Source organism: Struthio camelus, chromosome W (assembly GCF_040807025.1).
Source record: "Struthio camelus isolate bStrCam1 chromosome W, bStrCam1.hap1, whole genome shotgun sequence".
NCBI classification, from domain to species: Eukaryota; Metazoa; Chordata; class Aves; order Struthioniformes; family Struthionidae; genus Struthio; species Struthio camelus.
The window spans coordinates 40,572,823-40,592,525 of record NC_090981.1 but is presented as its reverse complement, the minus strand read 5'-3'; the positions used below and the strand labels follow the sequence as shown (position 1 = coordinate 40,592,525).

Below are 19,703 nucleotides of genomic sequence, written 5' to 3'. Positions count from 1 at the left end.
CCGGAGCGCGCCTGCGCGCCTTCGCGGCCAGCGAGCAGCCGCGGACGGGCCGAGTGACGCCATTGGCGTGCGGCGGCGGCCGGCGGAGGCCCCCTCGCACGTGTCTCCTAGGTGACCAGCGCCGGCTCCCCCGCCGGCAGCATGAGGCGGCCCAACATCCTGCTCACCGGTGCGGCGGGGCGCGGGGGGGGGGGCCGGGCCTGCGGGGCCGGGCTCGCTGCGGGCGACCGCCAATAACGGCGGGCCGGGCCGGGCCCAGAGGGGCTCGGCGGGAAAGGCTGCCTCGCCCGGCCCCTTCCAGGCTGCAACGGGCCGTTGGGGCGGGGAAGGAGCGAGGCTGCCGGTGGCAGCCTCGTGCCGGCTGGGGGCAGCGGGAGATCGGGCTGCTGTACGTGAAAACCTGGGGGGGGTGGGGGGGAGGAAGGGGCTTCTCCTTGTCTGGAGAGAAGTTTGGGTTTTTTAATGAGATAGATCTTACTTTCCATTGCCCTAAGTTAGAATAACGCTTCTGGTATTTTTCCCCATCTTTTTTTATCTGCAGACATTGTTCATGTTTGCTTTTCCTTGTTATGCTGCTTTTTACCCCCTTTTCTTAGGTAAACTTGCTAATACTGATGGAAAAAAATTTCCTGTGTGACTCCTTTTTGCTAGAAAGCTCTTTGAAGGAAACTTCTATGCTGTTCTCTTACTGTTTTATCTGGGTTTTTGTCTTTAGGTACTCCGGGTGTTGGGAAAACCACACTAGGGAAAGAACTTGCATCAAGGGCAGGGCTGACCTATATTAATGTGGGTGATTTGGCAAAAGAAGGTAGGCCATACTAACCAAAATGTCCATCAAAGCACTTAAAATATTTTTGCTTTATATAACTATTCTTGTGTGTATGTTATATAGTAAATTAAAACGCAGTGAATCTATTTATAGAAATATTTTTGGTGGGATGGGTGAAAAAAGCTTTTATGAACTGGTAGCTTATTTTGCATTAAATAATAAATAAGAGACTCATCTTTATATGAACGTTTAAACAGAGAGTTCTTCCCTCTCTAGGATGTCTTCTCTTTACATCCTCTCAAAATAGACATAACAATTTAAATACTTTCGTATCGATTGCCGCTATTTCACAAACTTGAGCAAATTAATTTTGCTGCAGGAGAACTGTATGAAGGTTTTGATGAGGAATATGAATGTCCGATTTTGGATGAAGACAGAGTAAGTTCAACTTCAGAATCTAGCATTTTTATATTTGATTTTCTGTAATTATAAGTAAATTTGCCTGTCTCTTTTTTTCTGTAGGTAATTGATGAACTAGAAGACAAAATGAGTGATGGTGGAGTTATCATTGATTATCATGGCTGTGATTTTTTCCCAGAAAGGTGGTTTCATATAGTATTTGTACTTCGTACAGAAAATTCATTTCTCTATGACAGACTTGAAAGCAGGTATATCAGTGGAGTAAATACAGCGTAAAGTACTATTGCATAATTTTGTTGGAGATATTTCTAGGGTATAAGTTATTGCTTCTGTATACATTATTTTATGGTTCTCTGCATACACGAGGTAATGGCTAGCTTTCCACGTTGCTCTTGTTTTGTAGGGGCTACAAAGGGAAGAAGCTACAGGACAACATTCAGTGTGAAATTTTTCAGACTCTTTATGAGGAAGCCGTGTCATCTTACAGAGAGGAAATTGTACACCAGTTACCCAGCAACACTCCAGAAGACCTAGAGCGAAATTTGGATCAGATTATGCAATGGATTGAGCAATGGATGAAAGACAACAATTGACATCTGGTGGAAAAGTAACTCTGTTAGATCTCTTCCTGGAGGGGCTTAATAAGTGACATTCATAATTATTTAATGGTAAATCGAAATAAATTTCATTGTAGTTTGTTTTGGCTGGGAACTAGAAGAAGTTTCATAATAGCCAAAGTTCTAAGGCTTTGGAACAGCCTCTGAAACGGTGGGTGTTGGCACACAGGAGAACTGACTCTAGAATAGAAATTAAGCAGTGAATGAAAGGATTAGGTGACATGGTTGCCTTTAACAGCAGGAACTGAGCTCAGGAACTGAGGATTCTTTGGAGCTTATGGTTGAAATGAAACCTTTTTATTTCCCCACTAACAAAACTATAAAATTGTAATGACTGATGACAGTTGAGGAGCTTTTGATCGCTAAAGGTTCAATTAGTGTACTGAAAAGGAAACGGTCTGCTTCTGAGTCATTAGACTGCAAATTGCTATATTCCAGTATATTCTTAAACATGTGGAAGCTAATGTAGAGTGAGGGGTTTATTACATAGTTTAAGGTAAGGTATTTAGGGTATTTTGGAGGTAAGAGATTTGACCTAGTGAGAAAGCTCTTTTTGAATGTTTCATAGAACATAAGGAATTATTCATGCTGTAAGGAAACATCAGCTATATCTGCACTGATGTAGAAGAGTAAGAAAGAAGCCTTTTTCTCCTCTGTCTTCCCTGTCACCCATCTCAATCATGGAAAGTATTTATCAAGGTAAACTTCTTAAGGAAGCAGTAGTGCTCTTGTATAGTAACAATCCTCCAGTGACCTAAAACATGGTTACGCTTAAAAGATTGGTAGCCATCTGTTCTAATGGCTTGTAAAGTGTGAGCCCTAGAAGGGCATGTTCTGTGATCCTCCTTCCCTGAACAGAAGGGTTGTAAAACTTTATGAAAGATTCTGTAGAAAGCGCTTGCCAATAGACTTTTATATACTTGAGGTTGAATAGTAAAACTATTTACCTGAAATTTGTATTGTGAAGAGTATAATGTTTACATATTTAAGATTCTATTTGTTGTGTTCCAAATATGGTGTAGAACCTCTTGTGAGAGTTACGGAGGCATATTCAAGTTTCTAGGAGAGTAAATTCTTGTCAAATTTTTGATGCGGTGACATTTGTAAGCGGACTGCAAGCGGAACTGTTGAAAAGCTGAAGTCGCGTTGCAGAATCGGGACCAAATATTGGGGAAATAAATGCACACGTGTCATTATTTAACAGCTATTTTCAGGGTTATTGCTGGAATGGGAAAGCTGGTGGAGGATGAAGTGAGGTAGCATGCAGTCAGCTGGTTGGGAAGTGTCTGCACGACACCAGCTATTGAGAATGTTCTGAAAGTCTTTGACCATGTTTCTGAGAATAAAAAAAGGGGGAAAGGAAAAACGAGTTTCTAAAAGCCGCGTGGGGGTCTTGTATTCTGCCCGCAAAACAGCACTTGCGTACCTCTGCTTAAACCGAAGCCTGGGCCTGTGGTTCCCGAACCGTCCCAATGAAGTGGGGGCCGCCCTTTGCCCAGCGGTTCGCGGCGGGTCTCACAGCGCCGAGGCTCGGCGTGAAGCCGCCGCGGGGCCCGTCGCGCCCCGCCAGCTCGCCGGTGTGGGGCCCGGTGCGGGGCCGCCCCCGGGTGCGGCCCGGCCCGTGGGAGGGGCCGGCAGCGGCGCGGCCGGGCGGCGCCCAGGTCGGCCGGGGCCGGGGCCGGGGCCGGGGTGGGCGCGGGCGGTCCGAGGGGCCGGGGTGGGCGCGGGCGGCGCCCGGGGGCGGTGTGAGGGGCGGTGCGGGCCGCCCGCCCCCCGGACCGGGGCCGGGGCTGCGCCGGCCGCCCGTGTCCCCGCAGGGCGCCCGCCTCCAGCGTGGCACCTCCCGGCCCGGCAGGAAGGGCGGCGGCCGGCGGGGAGGGGCGGCCGGGCCGGGCCGGGCCGGGGGCGACGTGTGGGGCTGCGAGGTGTGTGTGGGGGGGGGTGAGGTGCGTGTGGGGAAGGCAGGATGTGGGGTGGTGAGGTGAGGTGTGGGGCTGTGAGGTGTGTGCGGGGGGGTGAGGTGAGGTGAGGTGTGGGGCTGTGAGGTGTGGGTGTGGGGCTGTGAGGTGAGGTGTGGGGCTGTGAGGTGTGTGGGGGGGTGAGGTGAGGTGTGGGGCAGTGAGGTGTGGGTGTGGGGCTGTGAGGTGTGTGGGGGGGTGAGGTGAGGTGTGGGGCTGTGAGGTGTGGGTGTGGGGCTGTGAGGTGTGTGGGGGGGTGAGGTGAGGTGTGGGGCTGTGAGGTGTGGGGCTGTGGGGTGTGTGGGGGGGTGAGGTGAGGTGTGGGGCTGTGGGGTGTGTGGGGGGGTGAGGTGAGGTGAGGGGCTGTGGGGTGTGTGGGGGGTGAGGTGAGGTGTGGGGCTGTGGGGTGTGTGGGGGGGTGAGGTGAGGTGTGGGGCTGTGGGGTGTGTGTGGGGGGTGAGGTGAGGTGTGGGGCTGTGAGGTGTGTGGGGGGGTGAGGTGAGGTGTGGGGCTGTGAGGTGTGGGGCTGTGGGGTGTGTGGGGGGGTGAGGTGAGGTGTGGGGCTGTGAGGTGTGGGGCTGTGGGGTGTGTGGGGGGGTGAGGTGAGGTGTGGGGCTGTGGGGTGTGTGTGGGGGGTGAGGTGAGGTGTGGGGCTGTGAGGTGTGTGGGGGGGTGAGGTGAGGTGTGGGGCTGTGAGGTGTGGGGCTGTGGGGTGTGTGGGGGGGTGAGGTGAGGTGTGGGGCTGTGAGGTGTGGGGCTGTGGGGTGTGTGGGGGGGTGAGGTGAGGTGTGGGGCTGTGGGGTGTGGGGGTGAGGTGAGGGGCTATGGGGTGTGTGGGGGGGTGAGGTGAGGTGTGGGGCTGTGGGGTGTGTGTGGGGGGTGAGGTGTGGGGCTGTGGGGTGTGTGGGGGGGTGAGGTGAGGTGTGGGGCAGTGAGGTGTGGGTGTGGGGCAATGAGGTGTGGGTGTCGGGGGTGAGGTGAGGTGTGGGGCGGTGAGGTGGAAGGGGGAGGGGCATGTGAGGAAGGCAAGATATGGGGTGGTGAGGTGTGGGGCGGTGAGGTGTGTGTGTGGGGGGGGGTGAGGTGTGGGGCAGTGAGGTGTGCGTGTGGGGGGTGAGGTGCCGGCCTGCTGGCAGGGCCCTGAGCGCTCCTGCTCTCACCAATGTTCCCACGTCGCCGTCCTGCATCGGCTGCTTCTACTTTTATCTCTATCGCGGCTTCCTTTAGTCTTGCCGTCAGGTCACCAGAACAAGTCCTCTAAAGCTAGTGAACTCGCCTGCAGCTGAAAAGTTTAAATGTTTTAATATGTAACACACTGGTACGTGGCAAAGGTGCTGTCTGTGAGCCTGGACACGTACTGGGAGTTTCATGTTAAATGCGTTAGATTTTTCACTTTGATGTTGTTTGGCTGCTTTACTGAAGGATTTTTTTTTTTCCTAGATAAAATATCTATTGTTTTGGAAGAGGCATTGTTTGCAGTAAGTGAATTGAGTGCCATCAATTAAAAAAAAAAAAACAGGAGGAAGAGATGCAGGACACTGAAGAGGATGACATGGCTTGTGGAGACTTGGGGAATGGACTTGGGAGAAGACCTGGAGGTGTCTATGAAGTGGAAGATTTACAAAACTCCTGTCTACTAAGATGTAGGAAAGGGTCTGCAAAGATTTGCAGCCCTCTCTTGATAACAAAGAAAGGGGAAGAAAATGACACCGCAGTTCTTCCCTGTTCAAAACGAAACAGTTTTTCTGGTGGATCGTCCAAAAAGCCTGGAGTTGTAGTGACTGGTTGGACCCAACAAAATAGCTGTGGTAAGACTAATTTACAGTTAATTACTCACCATCGTTTTGTAAATCTCTGTTCGCAAAATTGAGCGATTCAGCTACTTCACAAGCAGTTACCAAGTTTAATCCAAACTGTTTGCAAGAACACTTAAAATCGCTGAAACGTTAATTTGCATTATGTTCAGATCTAATACAGTCTTACAGGTTAGCTTTTATAGCCTTAAGGCCTCCTTTTGAGCCGCTGTGTGGCTGGTGTCGCAATAAGCAATACTCCTAGCAATTGAGGCAGAAAAGCGGTCTCTGTTCCTTGCTCGTCCTCCAAAAATATTAGAAGGAGAGGTGGACGTTATGTTAACTTTTTCTGGGTCAATCTGTGGCCATTCTTAGTGTGAAATGGATTTTGCTTCTGAAAGTGCTATTTAGCAAAGAATCCTCTGACAGGGCTGAGGGGGCAGGCAGTTATTTATTCTCCGTATATGTATTTGTGTGTATGTATGTGTGTTAGCATATATATACAGACACAGATATGAAAAGTACATGTGTGTGTGTGTACACACACGCACATATATATATATATACATATATGAAATGGAGTGGGACTGTCCTGTTTGGCTTCCTGGTCTATTTCCCTGAGAACATGTCTAAATCGAGTTCATGGCTAAGTATTTAAAATCTTGTTTGCTATTTAGCTGAAATTTGTGAATTGGCATAGTTCTGAGGTTAAGAAGTCACCCTTATAATCTGCATTGTCTCTGTTCTTTCAACATCGTTGTTCAATTTTTTGTGACGATAGTGCTGCTGTGAATACAATAAGATACAGGTAGTGCTGTTCATTACAGTTTAACTTTCTGCTTCCCTTTAGGGTTTTTTTAGCCACTTTTAGTGTTTTGACCAAAGTATTTCCATATAATTTGCCTATTTCTCTCTGCTACAGCAATTCCCCACCAGCCTTTCCCCACACTGCAGTGAACTAACCCGTCTAATTATTCTCTTTTGGTTTCAGCAGCATAGGTGAGAAGATGTTACAAGGACAGTGTAATTCCAATTGGCTCCACCGTACTTCTGTCAGTGCTCTGTATGATGCTATCTTAAACCTAGGTCTTTCGCATAGCAGTCTCCATGAAAGCAGGACTTAAGCCCACGTGAATCTGACTTTGATTTAGTAGGAAACTGCGTGTTAATATAGCTCTGTGATGCTCAGTTTGAGGAAAAATTGTACCAATGGTAACCATTTGTTTAAAGGAGCATTGGATTTTGTGGAATATTCCACCAGTGTCCTTCAGCTGGGTCTCTTGAAAATTGTGCATATTCTAACTGCTGCTAACTACTATCGTGTTGATTTTGATTGTTGAAAAGCTACAATTAAAAAAGGAATATAAAAGATGAAAAGTTTTTTTTGAGACAAGATGGCAATTCTGGATTTTTTTTCTTTATTTTTTAGAAGAAAAACCTAAAATTCTGCTTGGTTTAGATCTCTTTATAACTGATTTTTCTTTTTTCCAGCTTGGCTTCTTTAAATGTGAGAGAACATGTTTCAGTTTACTACTATGCATTTCTTAAATCTGCTTAGTAGCCCCAGAAGAAAACACCCCAAAGATGAAAATTCACCTCTGCATGTTCCCTGTTATCAAGCTAAAGCAAACTTTCATATTTGCTTTTGTACATATTTTATTATCTCATATTTTAGTGTCTCTTATCCATCTTACAGAATCTAATTCTGAAGCGTCAAATGAAGAATTAAAGCAACAACTTCGAGAAGCTCTAGAGGTTAGTAACAGCACCCAGTATGCTGTTTCTGAAATCTACGTTTCGTTCTGATGTAGCAAAGTAGAGCACAACGTTACTTTAGCTAAAGATTTTGGCATGTCCAGAACCTTGCATAGATTCAGGTTCTCTCAAATAGAGCAGTAGTTGGAAATCCCATTAAATTTTAAACCAGGGAGTCACATCATGTGATTCATCTTATCATCTAGATTTTTAGCAAACAAAAATCTTTTTCTAAAGATGTAGAGACCATTAAAGGGACTGAGCTTTTTTTTCCTAGCAGATTTTCTTTTTTATTAAGCTTTGGGCTTGAAAATCTGGAGTGTAAACCGAGTAGTCTTTTGGGTTTTTTATCTGCTTTTTTATTGAAAGGTAGTTAATGACTCCAACATTTTAGTTTTACTATGAGATAAAGGTGCTGAGGTCAATCCATGCAGAGCTAGCAGGGTAATCTCAGCTGCACGTATGCGCCGTGTTCCTTTACCTCAGGATAGCTGTCTTCATAAGAAGAAGCGCACAGCAAGTTAAAATGTCCGGGAACCTCACCAAGGTTCAATCAGACAAATTTAATAAATTGCCATTGTATAATATACATCACAAAGAAGAAAAATGTGTGCTGTATTAATATTTACACTGAGAATATTATTACTGTAACATAAAAGTATTGCTACATACATACATACAAAAGTATTGCTACAAACATATTAAAAAAACCCAACATCCTCACCCTTTTCAGCTGAGCACTGTCTATGGAAGATGATAAAATAAATCAATGAGAAAAAGGAGGGAACAAAGCAGTGGCCTCCAGCTTAATTTCATAATGGAATAATTTCACAAGAACATAAAAACAAATATGTTGTAGGAGGAGGAATGGATAAGAGTACTTGGGCTCAGTCCTTTTGGTCTAGTCAGTGCTCTTCAGGAGTTTGACTGCCTTCAACTCCTGTTAGTTTAAGTAATCTCTCTGTAGTTTCCCTTGCCAAAGGAGCTGGGCGTCTGTATCAGGAATCTGAGAAAACGTTCTTTTGTTCCTTTTCTCAAATAACATTTAAGTAAGCAAAACAGGAGAAAATTAAATTTCATAATTGACTGTTCAGAGACTAGTATTGCTTTTATTTGACTGTTGTTAGGCTCTTGTGGCAATGCCGCACAAGATGCTTTGTGGCTTTTTGTGGGTTTTTTTCCTGAGATGAGTAGCTGTTTCTTTAACAAGACAGAGCTGCAATATCTACCAGTTTATTTTGTAAGCACACTTGAAGAGAACAGAAAGAATAATAATTGCCAGTATTCTTCAGTAAGAATGTTGCTCTAGCAGGCAGTTCTAACATTTCTTTGTCACAAGCTGTTACAAAAGATTTATACAAGAGGCAGAGGAGAAGATTGTTGCTTGCAGAGGGCAAAATTGCCTTGCTGTTATGGTTGCGTTTTAACGGGATTGTCTTTGATTTTACTCAGTGTTCCTGTTTTATTTTGCCTCAGGAAGTTGAAGTTTTAAAAGCTGAGCTTGAAGCTTCTCAAAGACAGCTTGAAGGAAAAGATGAAGCCCTTAGAATCCTACAGAGCGTGGTAGGAGTTGTTCTGAAATCTTTTGGTTAGTTAGTGGTAGAGCAAAGAAAACAAAAAGCATCTTCCTGCTGCTTCCTATCAAAAACACCTAAAAACTTAAATGCTTCCCAGGGCTATAATTTGAAGTATTAAATCTGTAGGTGTGTACAGGCTTGACTGTTACGATGTAGTAGTTTTTCTCTGTGGATCCGTTGCAGTTAATTCAAGGAGACCTCAGTGTTGTAGCAAAATCTCATGACTTTATGCTTGAGGGTCTAGCTATTTGATTTAAGGAATGCTGCCCTCTTTGCAGTCCTTTAAATTATGGACTTTCTAATGCTGGCAATTCTGCTGTAAAGCAGAGATGTTTTCAGTTCATTATTCCATCTATCATCTTAGAGGACAGTATGCTTTAAATATTAGGTCAATTTTTCATTCATGGTGTATAGTATTTTTGTTTACTGTCACAATCAATGGTATTGAAACGAATTGATGTTTTTTAACCTACTTGCGTAATCCTTTCGTAGTTCTGCTGGTTTCTACCCTCAGACGTTCATAATAAGCTATGCCCAGGTCAAGCTAAAGTATGTTGTAACAAAGCCTTTTGAGAGTTGGTCTGGTGATGTGGAAAAGCCCTAAAGAAGACATAGTCTCTCTTTAAATTATGCTACGTTTTTTGAATAGAAAAGGCTATGAGATGAAAGCCAAGTTTGTTATGCACTTTAGCTACTTAGCGTCTTGAAATTAGAACCCACTGGTTCTTAGCCAAGAACTTTGACTTACAGTGATATAAAATTGAAAATCTGGCTTTACTTAATTACAGTATTTGATAGACTTGTGGTTTTGTTTTTTTTTTTTACAGGCAATATTTAATAAAGCCACCAGTCATACAAAAGCAATGCTTCAAAAAACCGAGGAAGAAAAGAGAGCTTTAGAAAAGGTAAGGGTAAAAGTATTTTTAAAACCTGTGCAAAAGTTTTCCTTTTTCCATGCAAAATCATAATAGCTTATTGCTCCTAACCTGGTTTAAAATGGAATAAGGAACGGTCATACTGTTTAGTTAAGTCGATTTGGAGCTAAGATTAGTTTTGGATTTTTTGAAAGTATTCTTATTTTTCTTTAGTAGAAAGGGAAAATGTTAATTTATCACTGTTTTGATCTGAATGTTTTCATCCTCTGCTGTGTACAGATAACACCTGAAAGATCCTAGAGTTCTTTCTGTATTTTCGGTTGTGAGTTTTACAGTGCTTTGTTTATACTGAGTTGCTTTATTTCCTCAGTATAATTTATTGACCTAGAACTTTCAAACAAGCCTAAGAAAAGAGCGTACCCGATTTTAATAGGGTGGAAGAGGAGGAATAGGAAGAAGGGCACTGAGCTGCTTTGTTAATCTCAGATTTATGTTTTATTTCTTTCTTATGTGGCCTTTCGACAAAACAATAAGGGATGCATTTTAAAAACGGGAAAATATGATAGCATGGGTTTGTTTTTGTCATAAGCCACTGCAACTGTTAGCTTATTCCACATGGTCCAGAATTCATAGACTAGTGATAGGAACCTTTCTGGTGTTTGGTACATTTATTAAAAATAAATAAATAAAAAGTTATAGATTGTTATCACTGTTGGTTGCCCAAATCTCTGTCAGTGCCATACTCGGGACTTACAGTTCACATCTCTTTCTTTCGTCATCAGGCTTGTAATGAGCTGCTGATGATTTGTTTTGCCTCTACAGGAAATAAATACTTTGCAATGGGAAATTGAATTTGATCAGGATAGATTTAAAAATATAGAAGAGACATGGACAGAAAAATATGACAGGTATTTGACTCATTCTATATATCTTTGGAGTTTTTAATTGCATTGAATGCTACATATTATCTTTCTTTTGTTCTCTGTTTCATTTTATCAGATTTTCTATTTTTTCATATTTTCCCATTTTCTTTCTGGATTTGGCAAGAAATATGTAATTGTCCTGCTAGTCACATTTATATGTTTCAATTAAAACTACTAAAAGTAATAATTCTCAATTCTTTAGTGTGTATATAGGTTGGCTTTGGTAGGCTGAGTTTTCAATTCAGTCATATTGCTTTATTATGTTAGCCAGTTGGAACCAGATTGTTCTTATTTGCTTTAAATGGAAATGAGGCGTGGAGGCATAGAAATGCCTCTATGAAAATGGAAAATGAGGCATGGTATGTGCATGCATGTGGAAATATCATTTTCTGGGTGTGTGGGTGGTGTGGGTTTTTTTTTTGGTTGGGTTTTTTTTTTTTTTTTTGCGTTGTAGGTATAAGCATGGGTAAAAGGGAATGTTTTTGAGAGAGGTTGGTCAACTGGTTCTTTGTTTAAACGAGTTTTCTGTACTGACAGCAGGTGTTGCCTCGTTAGGCAAGCAGAAGAAGCCAGAGGCACTAAATAAATAATACAATAACAGACTTTGAAAACTGACCAGCAGGCTCCACTTATTTAAAGGTGTAAGTGATCCCTCTGAAGTCTATCCATCAGAGTTGCAGTTATTTTAATGGAGACTTTTATTTAAAATTTTCAAACAGAATCAAGGAATAAGCCAATAATTTAAAATTGTTCACTTGTAAGAAGTTTTTTTTGAAGATATTATTTCTTTTTTTACCTGTTAACTTAGTTACAATTGTCAAAGAATACCTTCTGAAAAACCCTTTGGCTCTTCTGAGTTACAAAAGCAGAAAGTGTTGCCGGGTTTTTTTGGAGTAACAAAACTAGTACTAACTGTTGAAAAACAGAGATTGAAACACGGCTCTAGAAAACTACAAGCTACAATAAGTCATGAACTCAATCAAGTTTGCATTTTGATGTCTGAGACAAGATGAGCAGAACGTGTGTTTCCCTTTATTTAATCAAATGAAAATATTTCAGATTACTAGTTAGTTTTAAACAAAACCCTGAAGTAAAGTATGCTGTGTTTACTGACAGCTGAAGATCTATACCAAGAAAAAATGCCATTGCTTCAACATTGAGGATTTTAGATTAACGCTTCCCTATTCAAGAAGGAAATACCTAAATGCCAAGGAAAAATGCATTGTAAATGTATATTGTATGTTCTCATGTTTTAAAGCTTAAAAGTGCAGCTGTTCTCTAGAATGGTATTTAAAGACATAGGAAATTTACTTTCTAAACTTAAGACCAGAGCCGTATTGTCATAGGTTGCTAGCAAGTGTTTCAGGAGTTCGCAATTACAGATTTTATCAACAGTTTCTAAAGGCAATGTGATATTAACCTCATTTCCTGGTTAAGTTCTGAAGTTTTTGGCATTTCTATTTACGTGTGAGTGATTTTTTTTTTTTAAACATTCTCTTGCAAAACCTTTGAACATACTTTGACGTGTTTAAATTGGTTGTGTGAGGGTGTGGTTTAATTAAAATGGTCAGCCTGTTTGAACAACACGTTATTTGAATTGCAGAGAAACTACAATATGAATGCAGAGATTCTCAAGATTTTCTTCCTGTAGAGCGATCTGCAGAGTGGATAAACTTAGGAGTGACTCGGCAGAAGCCAACGTGGTCTAGCTTTGTTCGTTAGCCTTGACTCAGTGCCAGTCAGACCAAGCCTACACATAGCTAGCCACTCCTGCAGGTGTTTTGTGATCCACACAGTTTTGCCATCTGTATTTTTCATTATTCAGAATATTACATTGTTTCCAGCTGTTTGCCCAGTTGGTTATATTTTAAATCCTATTAGCATGATCTCCCATCGAAAAATGCTGACTGTATAAAAGTTAATTCTTATCTAGTTTTTTCAGAAAGCTAATTAGGAGCAGTTTCAAGTTGTTTGTTGACCCCTGACTGGCAGATCTGTGTATAACAATATTAATAGATCGTCAGTATAGATACCGATGTGGAAAAATTTTACAAACTTTTACCTAAAAAATGTTATAAGTGTGGAAATGTATGTCAAGCTGAACACTCAATTTTTTCACTTTTGTTTTTTTTTCTTCAATCATTTCGACAATTCTGATTTTGAATTGCAGAAGCATTAGATGCAGTGTTTTCACAGGCTAATGGCTTCTTTCATTTGAGTGCTATTTTTTAATAATTATTTTAAAGATAACACAGCCTTTCTCTAACTTCTGCAGGATATATTGTGAAAATGCAGCTCTTAAGGAAACATTGAAACTGAGAACAGAAGAAGTTAGAACTCTTAAATCTGAAAATGCAAGTAAGCCACCTCTTAAAATACTGTTTCTCAAGAATAATTGAGAACTGAACTGTGACTACAGCTTTCTGTCAGGATAAGTCTCTCATGTTAATAGCAGTTGGTATCAGCGGATATGCAGGAATCCCCTTTAAATAGATGGATAGTGCCTGTTATCTTTGTCATGTTGTCATTTGAACTAAAAAATTCATAAAACAATAGCAAAAGTTGGGTGTGCATAGCTTAAAGAGTAGATTAAGCCTGAAGGAAATATGCGTCTCTTATCTTATTGGCTTGGTAACGTAGTGGGTGTGAAAGGAAACAACCATTCTGTGTTCCTTAATGTCCTGGAAGGAGGGAACAGTAGGCCAAGCAAGCCACAGAATGCTCCTGCTACAATGAAAATTACCATGAGGTGGCTTTAACATATCCACTTAAAGATTCCAATAGCATAAACTTTGGGATATTTAGCGTGTCAGCTTTAAAATGGAGTTTTTCAAAGTGTAGGCGCTGCAGAGATCTAAGTGGATCAGATGACTCAAGCTCCTTTACCTCATTTTCAGCTTCCACATAGCTTTAAAAAAAGCTGAATTACATAATTATTTTCCTAATATTGTGCTTTTCTAAAAGAGCAACTGTCTTAGTTGTGAGTGAAAAAAGAGGTGGGCGCGTAATACTGAGGAAAAGTAATGTATGAGGTAGTATCTCTGTAAATGGGTCATCTTCTCTAGGAAAACACATAGGGAAAGGCAACTGGGATCTGAGTTTGTAGACGTACATAGTCTCCTCATATCCTCAAATTGATGCTTAAGCCATAAAACTGCTTCATTTAGGTGTAGCTAAACTCAGTAATTAAGAAATCAGAACAGCAAACTTTTCATTATTTTCATTGTTCTATTTCATAGTTTTGAATCAGCAGTGCTTAGAATTTCTTGCAATGCTTGATGTGAAACAACAGAAGATTATTCAGGAAAATATGTCCTGGGATAAAAGTGACCTTACAGATGTTACAGGTCTTGAAGTAAGTATGGAGTCTGTTTTTCATATAAAGATATGTTTATATTCAGAATACATGTTCCTAAATTTTGTTTGTTTAACTGTTTCTTTGGACTTGTTTCTAGCAAATGAAAACATGGCCTTGCGTGCCTGTGAACCAATTTTCTAGTTTTTGATGCTTTGTGACTTCTGTTTTGCAAAGAAAGAGTAGATAGAAGAAGCATCAGGCTGTCTTTCACAAGCCAGCATGTTTATTTTTGTCTTCCTAATATTTTAATTCCTAATTCCCTGCCTACTGCTTTTCTTTAATGAGTGGGAAAACATATTAATGAGGTCTGCGAGGAGTAGCATAAACACGCTGACAATTTTTGCCTTTAGGTTATCTTTTTCCAGTAAATTAGAAGTGATCTCTTTCAGCAAGTTTTTGGTCAGTGGAAAATGCCCTAGTAACCTCACCTACCTGTCGAAGAACATAAGGGGATGACCAAGAATCTATCTTATACGTTGCAAAGTCTTATGTCCTAAACTGCTGTTTGGAAGTCTGTATTCCAAATCTTTGCTCATAAGCTAAAAAGCAGACTGTATGGTATAAAACACTTATTAATGTTTCTGAAAGTGTTCAATCTGGCAAGATCACACAAGATCAGGATGTTTTGTTGGTAGCCTTCTGGCATCTCTTGGATTGTTTTGTGTGTGCAGGTAGTTATTTAACTGGTGATTTGTTTTTGGATTTAAAGCTGGCAGTTCTTGGAGCCTGCACCTGCCGTGCTTCTGGAGGGCAACCTTGTTCCTGTGCTAAAATGTCAGCTGTAACTCGAAAGCAACTTCTTCAGCTCAAGCAAGAGGTAATGCTGCCTGACTTAAATGTAAACAAGCAGAGGGGTGTGTGTGCTCAAAACCAAATAAAGCCAGAAACACCCTACCTGCCGCTTAGGCAAACTAATGTGTTTTAAAACAAAAGTGCTTTTCAGAATATGTAATGTTTGTAATACCGTAACTTTTGCTGATGTAGAACTATAATTATTATATAAAAGAGTTTTACTTGTAAAAAGTTCTTCCTCATTTTTTTTTCTTACTCTCTGTTCCCTTCTACCCATATTTTATTAATATAAAAAATGAATACACTCAAAAGGAGTACTTTTGAAATCTGAGCATCAGCTACCACTGAAAGGGATGGCTTCCTTTCTTTCTTGGCAGTGCGTTCCACCTCCTCGCTTGTGTTGGCATCAGCGTTCACAGGGCTGTGCAGTGAGCCAGATCGTGGAGCTGGTCTTGCTGAAAACTATTTACATCACGCTCAATTTAATAAAATGATTTTTAAGCTCTTACAGTTTTGAATTTAGTTAAACATACAGTTTTAGATATTACAGAGTTTTTTTTTTTTTTAATTTTAATTTGTGTTTTACTTTACAAATGTGGTATCCTTTCTCATGATCCTCACGCGGAAGTTCCACTTGAAATTAAGTACTGTTATGTCCCTGTTGTACCAAGGTTATCCCTGATAGGGATACCGTTCTTTTGCTCCTGTGCGTAGGGTCAGTTGGTATGGGATATTCCTGCCCTCTTCTGCCTTTTTGCTCAGGCAGAGATAAATAGCATTACTGGCAGCCAGCTAATGCAGTTTGTAGGTGGGTGCTGTGGTGTGCATGCAGAGAAAGGGAAGGGTAAGGACTTCAATTTCCAGTTCAAAATATATTTTAAGGTAGCAAGAAAGCATTTAATTTGGTTTCCACCACTTCCCTGATTAGATATATTTAACATTTGTCTGGCTTCTCTTCAATTCCCTTTTACCTGCACAGGCCTGCCTTCACATCCCTATGGTAATCTGATAACATACAAGTTCTGAATTATGTTAATGGCTTCAGCCTGTCTCTTAATATACATTTTAAATCTGCTATTGCTTTCAAATTGCTTAATATACTTCAATTTTTCTCTGAATTATAACCAGATTGAACTTCTAAAGAAGAGAAAAGATGAAGCTTATATAATGGCAGATGCCTTCAGAATTGCATTTGAGCAGCAGCTAATGCAGAGGAAGGACCAGGCCCTGAGGCTTGCAGAAGTGAATAAAATTAAAAAGGAAACAAAATTTATAAGCTGGAGACGTCTGAAAGAGGATGGTAACTGGGCATGTTGTGTAACTGTTAACGGTTGAATAGAGAAGTTAGCTGACAAGTGGCACAGGCAAACTTGCTTGCCGTATCAAATGTATGGCTGTGGCTTGGTTGCTGACTGAGGCTTCTGAAGAGTTAAGAAAAAGGGAACAAAGTTATGTCAACTTGGAAATACGTTAAATAGTGTATCATGTAGCTGAGGAAGTTCTGCTAGAAGCGTCACATATGTGATATAGGAAGTCTGTGTGTAAGTGGGAATGTTACAGTAATCATTATATAAATACTGATGTATGACATCGGAGTTATTAGTCTAGGCTTTTAATGTAGTCTTTTTTTATTACACATTCATGAACTATATTATCTGAGTAGAAACATTTTAGAATAGATAAGCTGTGCTCCAGAATGACAGCGACAACCTGACTATTAACGATGCTTACTATGAAAGCAACGTATAAAAGCTAATGTCCGGGCAAGTTTAACCTGGCCATTTTAGATGCTATGAACAATTTAAATATTTTTGTTTAAAAATTACTTCTATATAAGACTTATGAAAGGTGTATAAATGCAAAGAAGTCTATACTAAGCTTTCACTGAAATGCTGAATACAAATTTTTCTTTTTTTTGTGAGCATTTTTAGTTTTTGATTATATATGTGTCTACATATAGTATATATTTATTATTATAATTGCACTTAGCATGGTCATCTATGAGTTACAAAGCACTCGGAGGAAGAGGAAGAATTGTAATTATCCTTTCCTTTTTCAAGAGCGAGATTAAGAGGAGTACTTTAGTGTTTATGTCACAGTCAAAACCATAGCAGAATTAGGAGTGAAACCCACTTCCAGATATATTGGTGTTAGCCATTGGCCTGGAGGTGCTAGGCTTAGGAGTCTGGTGGTGCCAGGGTGCACCTCAGGAAGTAATACTAAAACAGGATACTTACCTGTTTCCCCTGTACTGGTGTCATTGCTTCCAAGTTTTGTATTCCAATACATCTATTTCATAAGTTGAATGTATTTTAATCTTTTTAGAAATCTTAGAAACTTTTAAACAACTTCTGTCAAAAAATGTTTTTCTCAGTCTACCAAGTATTTAAAAACAGGTTACAAAGAACTGCTATTTCACTAGAGCCAAATTGTATTTTTCATATAGCAAAAAGAGCTTCTCTCTTTGCCCATATCTGTGAGAAGACTATTTAGTCAATAAGTTATGGTAAGGGTGATGCTGCGTGCAAATTATGATATTATGTACACTAGAAGAAGCTGTGACTTGCATTTTAGAGAAGATAGATCAGAATCCTGTTTCATTTGTGTCTATTTTATCCCAGAGCGGTGTCGTCTTATGCGATACCGGAGTTCATGTCTGTTGTGTTTCAGACAAAAAATAACTCTCTCTCTTAGGATGTGTCAAGCTGCAAGGAAACAAGAAAAGTCTTGGACAAAAATTATCAGGCCTGCTGTCTTCTGGTGTGGACTGCAGGAAAGTTGAAGAACTAGACAATCCTCAGGAAATCCTTAAGTTGTTAATTGATTTGGTTAGTATTTTTTTTAATTGTTGGGCATGAGTACTTAGGGGAAGAGGTGTAATTGCTGACCTACACAGAGTGCTTTGTTCTTAGCTTATAAACTAGTTTCATTGTTTTCTTTCTTTTTTAAATGAATACAGCTAAATGACAAAGAGGAGGCTTTGGCTCATCAGAGAAAAGTTAGCTACATGTTAGCTCGTGCAATGGAGATGAAAGAGGATGCTTCCAAACAAAATAAAGAAAATGACACTCTGAGGAATCATCAATATAAAGCCTTGCAATCCCAAAGGTCAACTGATCTTGTATACACGTGCAGCCAAAACCTCCGTTCTCAAAACAGTATTTATCCAATTTCCAATACAAAAAAATTTGAAAATTCAGTAAAATTGCTTCAAAAATCTCATTCTTGGCCAGAGACTATGCGCTATGAAGAAAATGATTCACATGGAAAAACAGATGAAACTGTTGTGATCTCAATATAGTCATCAGCTGGGATAGTGGTTTTTTTTTTTTTTTTAAGATGCTTTGGAAATGCTTAAAAACAAAGACGACTGCAGAAATGGGGCTCTCTTTGTAAAACTTGGAATTAAATGCTAATTAGCACCTAACTTTGATTATCATCTAATAAGAACTAAACGGTAAAACGTATTTTATGAACATTTCTGTTGGAGATATTTCAACACGAATGTGAAAAACAAGTAAGATAATTCTCAAATTGTGTTGTATAGCCTTTTCTGTTTTGATAGTTTCCTCTGGCCCTGAGTGCCTTCTGCTAGGGACAGTCATGACAAGAAATTTTGTCAGAATTGGGAAAATCGCTTAAAATTAATGTAGATCAGTGATTTTTTGCTATAAGGAAACGTTACTCTTTCTCTTTTTTTTCCCCCTTACAAAAACTGATACCCAAAATAAAGTTCACCAAGAAGTTACCAAATTACCTGTATTGTTTTCCATCTTTAGGGTGTACTGAAAAGAAGGTATACATAAAGTATGGAAAGTGCTGTATTATACTGATTTCTGTAGTTCCCTAAAATGACACTAACACTGGACACGTTTCAAAAGACTGTGTATGCAAGAAATAGGAGACAGCAATTGGTAGACTGGAATAGTAGACTGAATTTGAGTGTGATTTCGGAGGTTGACTATTTATATTTTCCATATGACTTTTGATTATTTACTGAGTCATTAAAACAAAAGAAAAATCTTCCTTTAAGGTTAGCTTTTTGCATACAATTCCAAAGACAATTTAGAGCAAGACTTCAGTTTTGTCTTCAGCTTGTTTTGTCTTACTGAAAAAAAAAATCTCCGTTGCTTTACTGTGGATCAAATAATAATATTTGAATGTTAGAAGGTTTTTGCTTCATTTCAGGCTTTTGGTTGTAATATGATGAATTCTACTTCACGAGAGAACTTGTCGAATACCAGAAAATGTGATTTGCTGCTAATCATGGAGTCATTCGTTCACTAGTTTGTGGAGAAGCTAATCGTTCAGTAGTCATTCACTAATCAGTGGAGAAGCTGGAAAACCAACAGCTTGGTTGTTACCAAGCTAGTTATATGTTCACCGATGTTCACTTGGGCATCTTTACCCTGATCTATTTTGGGTACTTAAGGATGCTTGCGAGAAACAGGAATCGGATAAAAAGAAGCACATACTGACTTCTAGCTCGTTTTACCAGATAAGCTATCTGGAATAATTAATAATTTCTGTTCAAGATCTAATGTGAAGATCTTACATGAAGTCCAAATCTTTTTGAGTAGATGGCTCCTAATTTATTGGTAGAAGAGTTAGTAGAATTGTCTGCTTTACAAAGCTGACCACATTAAAGACCCCACAATACCTCAATGTATTTGGGGAATAGTCTTTGTAAGGCTTAGGTATGTTCACACATTTAGATCTGCCTCTCTAACAGAACAAAAAGTGTTCTTCACAGAAAGTAAAGAACAGAACAAAAGTTGAATTCATCTTGGTGTTCAGTCTCATGGGTGCAGATGGATGTTAAGATGCGTTACCAGAGCTGGAGGAGCAGCTTAGGATACCTGCCCA

General features: G+C 40.3%; 2 protein-coding genes across 8 annotated transcripts; both read left to right on the top strand.

The window, feature by feature from the left end:
• The first annotated feature begins 18 nt into the window (after positions 1-18).
• Positions 19-3,002, top strand: LOC104152974 (adenylate kinase isoenzyme 6). Its single transcript, XM_068925577.1, has 5 exons — positions 19-169; positions 716-808; positions 1,149-1,207; positions 1,292-1,437; positions 1,593-3,002. Exons 1-5 carry the CDS (start codon positions 142-144, stop codon positions 1,780-1,782), a joined length of 516 nt encoding a protein of 171 aa, XP_068781678.1. The 5' UTR covers positions 19-141; the 3' UTR covers positions 1,783-3,002.
• A 399-nt stretch (positions 3,003-3,401) lies between these two features.
• LOC104152913 (coiled-coil domain-containing protein 125) lies at positions 3,402-18,843 on the top strand. Of its 7 annotated transcripts, XM_068925569.1 has the most exons (13): positions 3,689-3,731; positions 4,992-5,082; positions 5,205-5,572; positions 7,254-7,312; positions 8,789-8,875; positions 9,717-9,794; positions 10,587-10,672; positions 12,963-13,045; positions 13,927-14,042; positions 14,755-14,862; positions 15,966-16,137; positions 17,532-17,665; positions 17,797-18,843. In XM_068925569.1, the coding sequence occupies exons 3-13, from the start codon at positions 5,293-5,295 to the stop codon at positions 18,136-18,138; spliced, it is 1,545 nt and encodes a 514-aa protein (XP_068781670.1). In that variant the 5' UTR covers positions 3,689-3,731; positions 4,992-5,082; positions 5,205-5,292; the 3' UTR covers positions 18,139-18,843. The 7 variants fall into 7 exon arrangements, with proteins under 7 accessions (XP_068781671.1, XP_068781676.1, XP_068781669.1 ...); XM_068925570.1 differs by lacking the exons at positions 3,689-3,731; positions 4,992-5,082 and adding an exon at positions 3,402-3,467; XM_068925568.1 differs by lacking the exon at positions 4,992-5,082 and having other exon boundaries at positions 3,616-3,731.
• Positions 18,844-19,703: the final 860 nt, after the last annotated feature.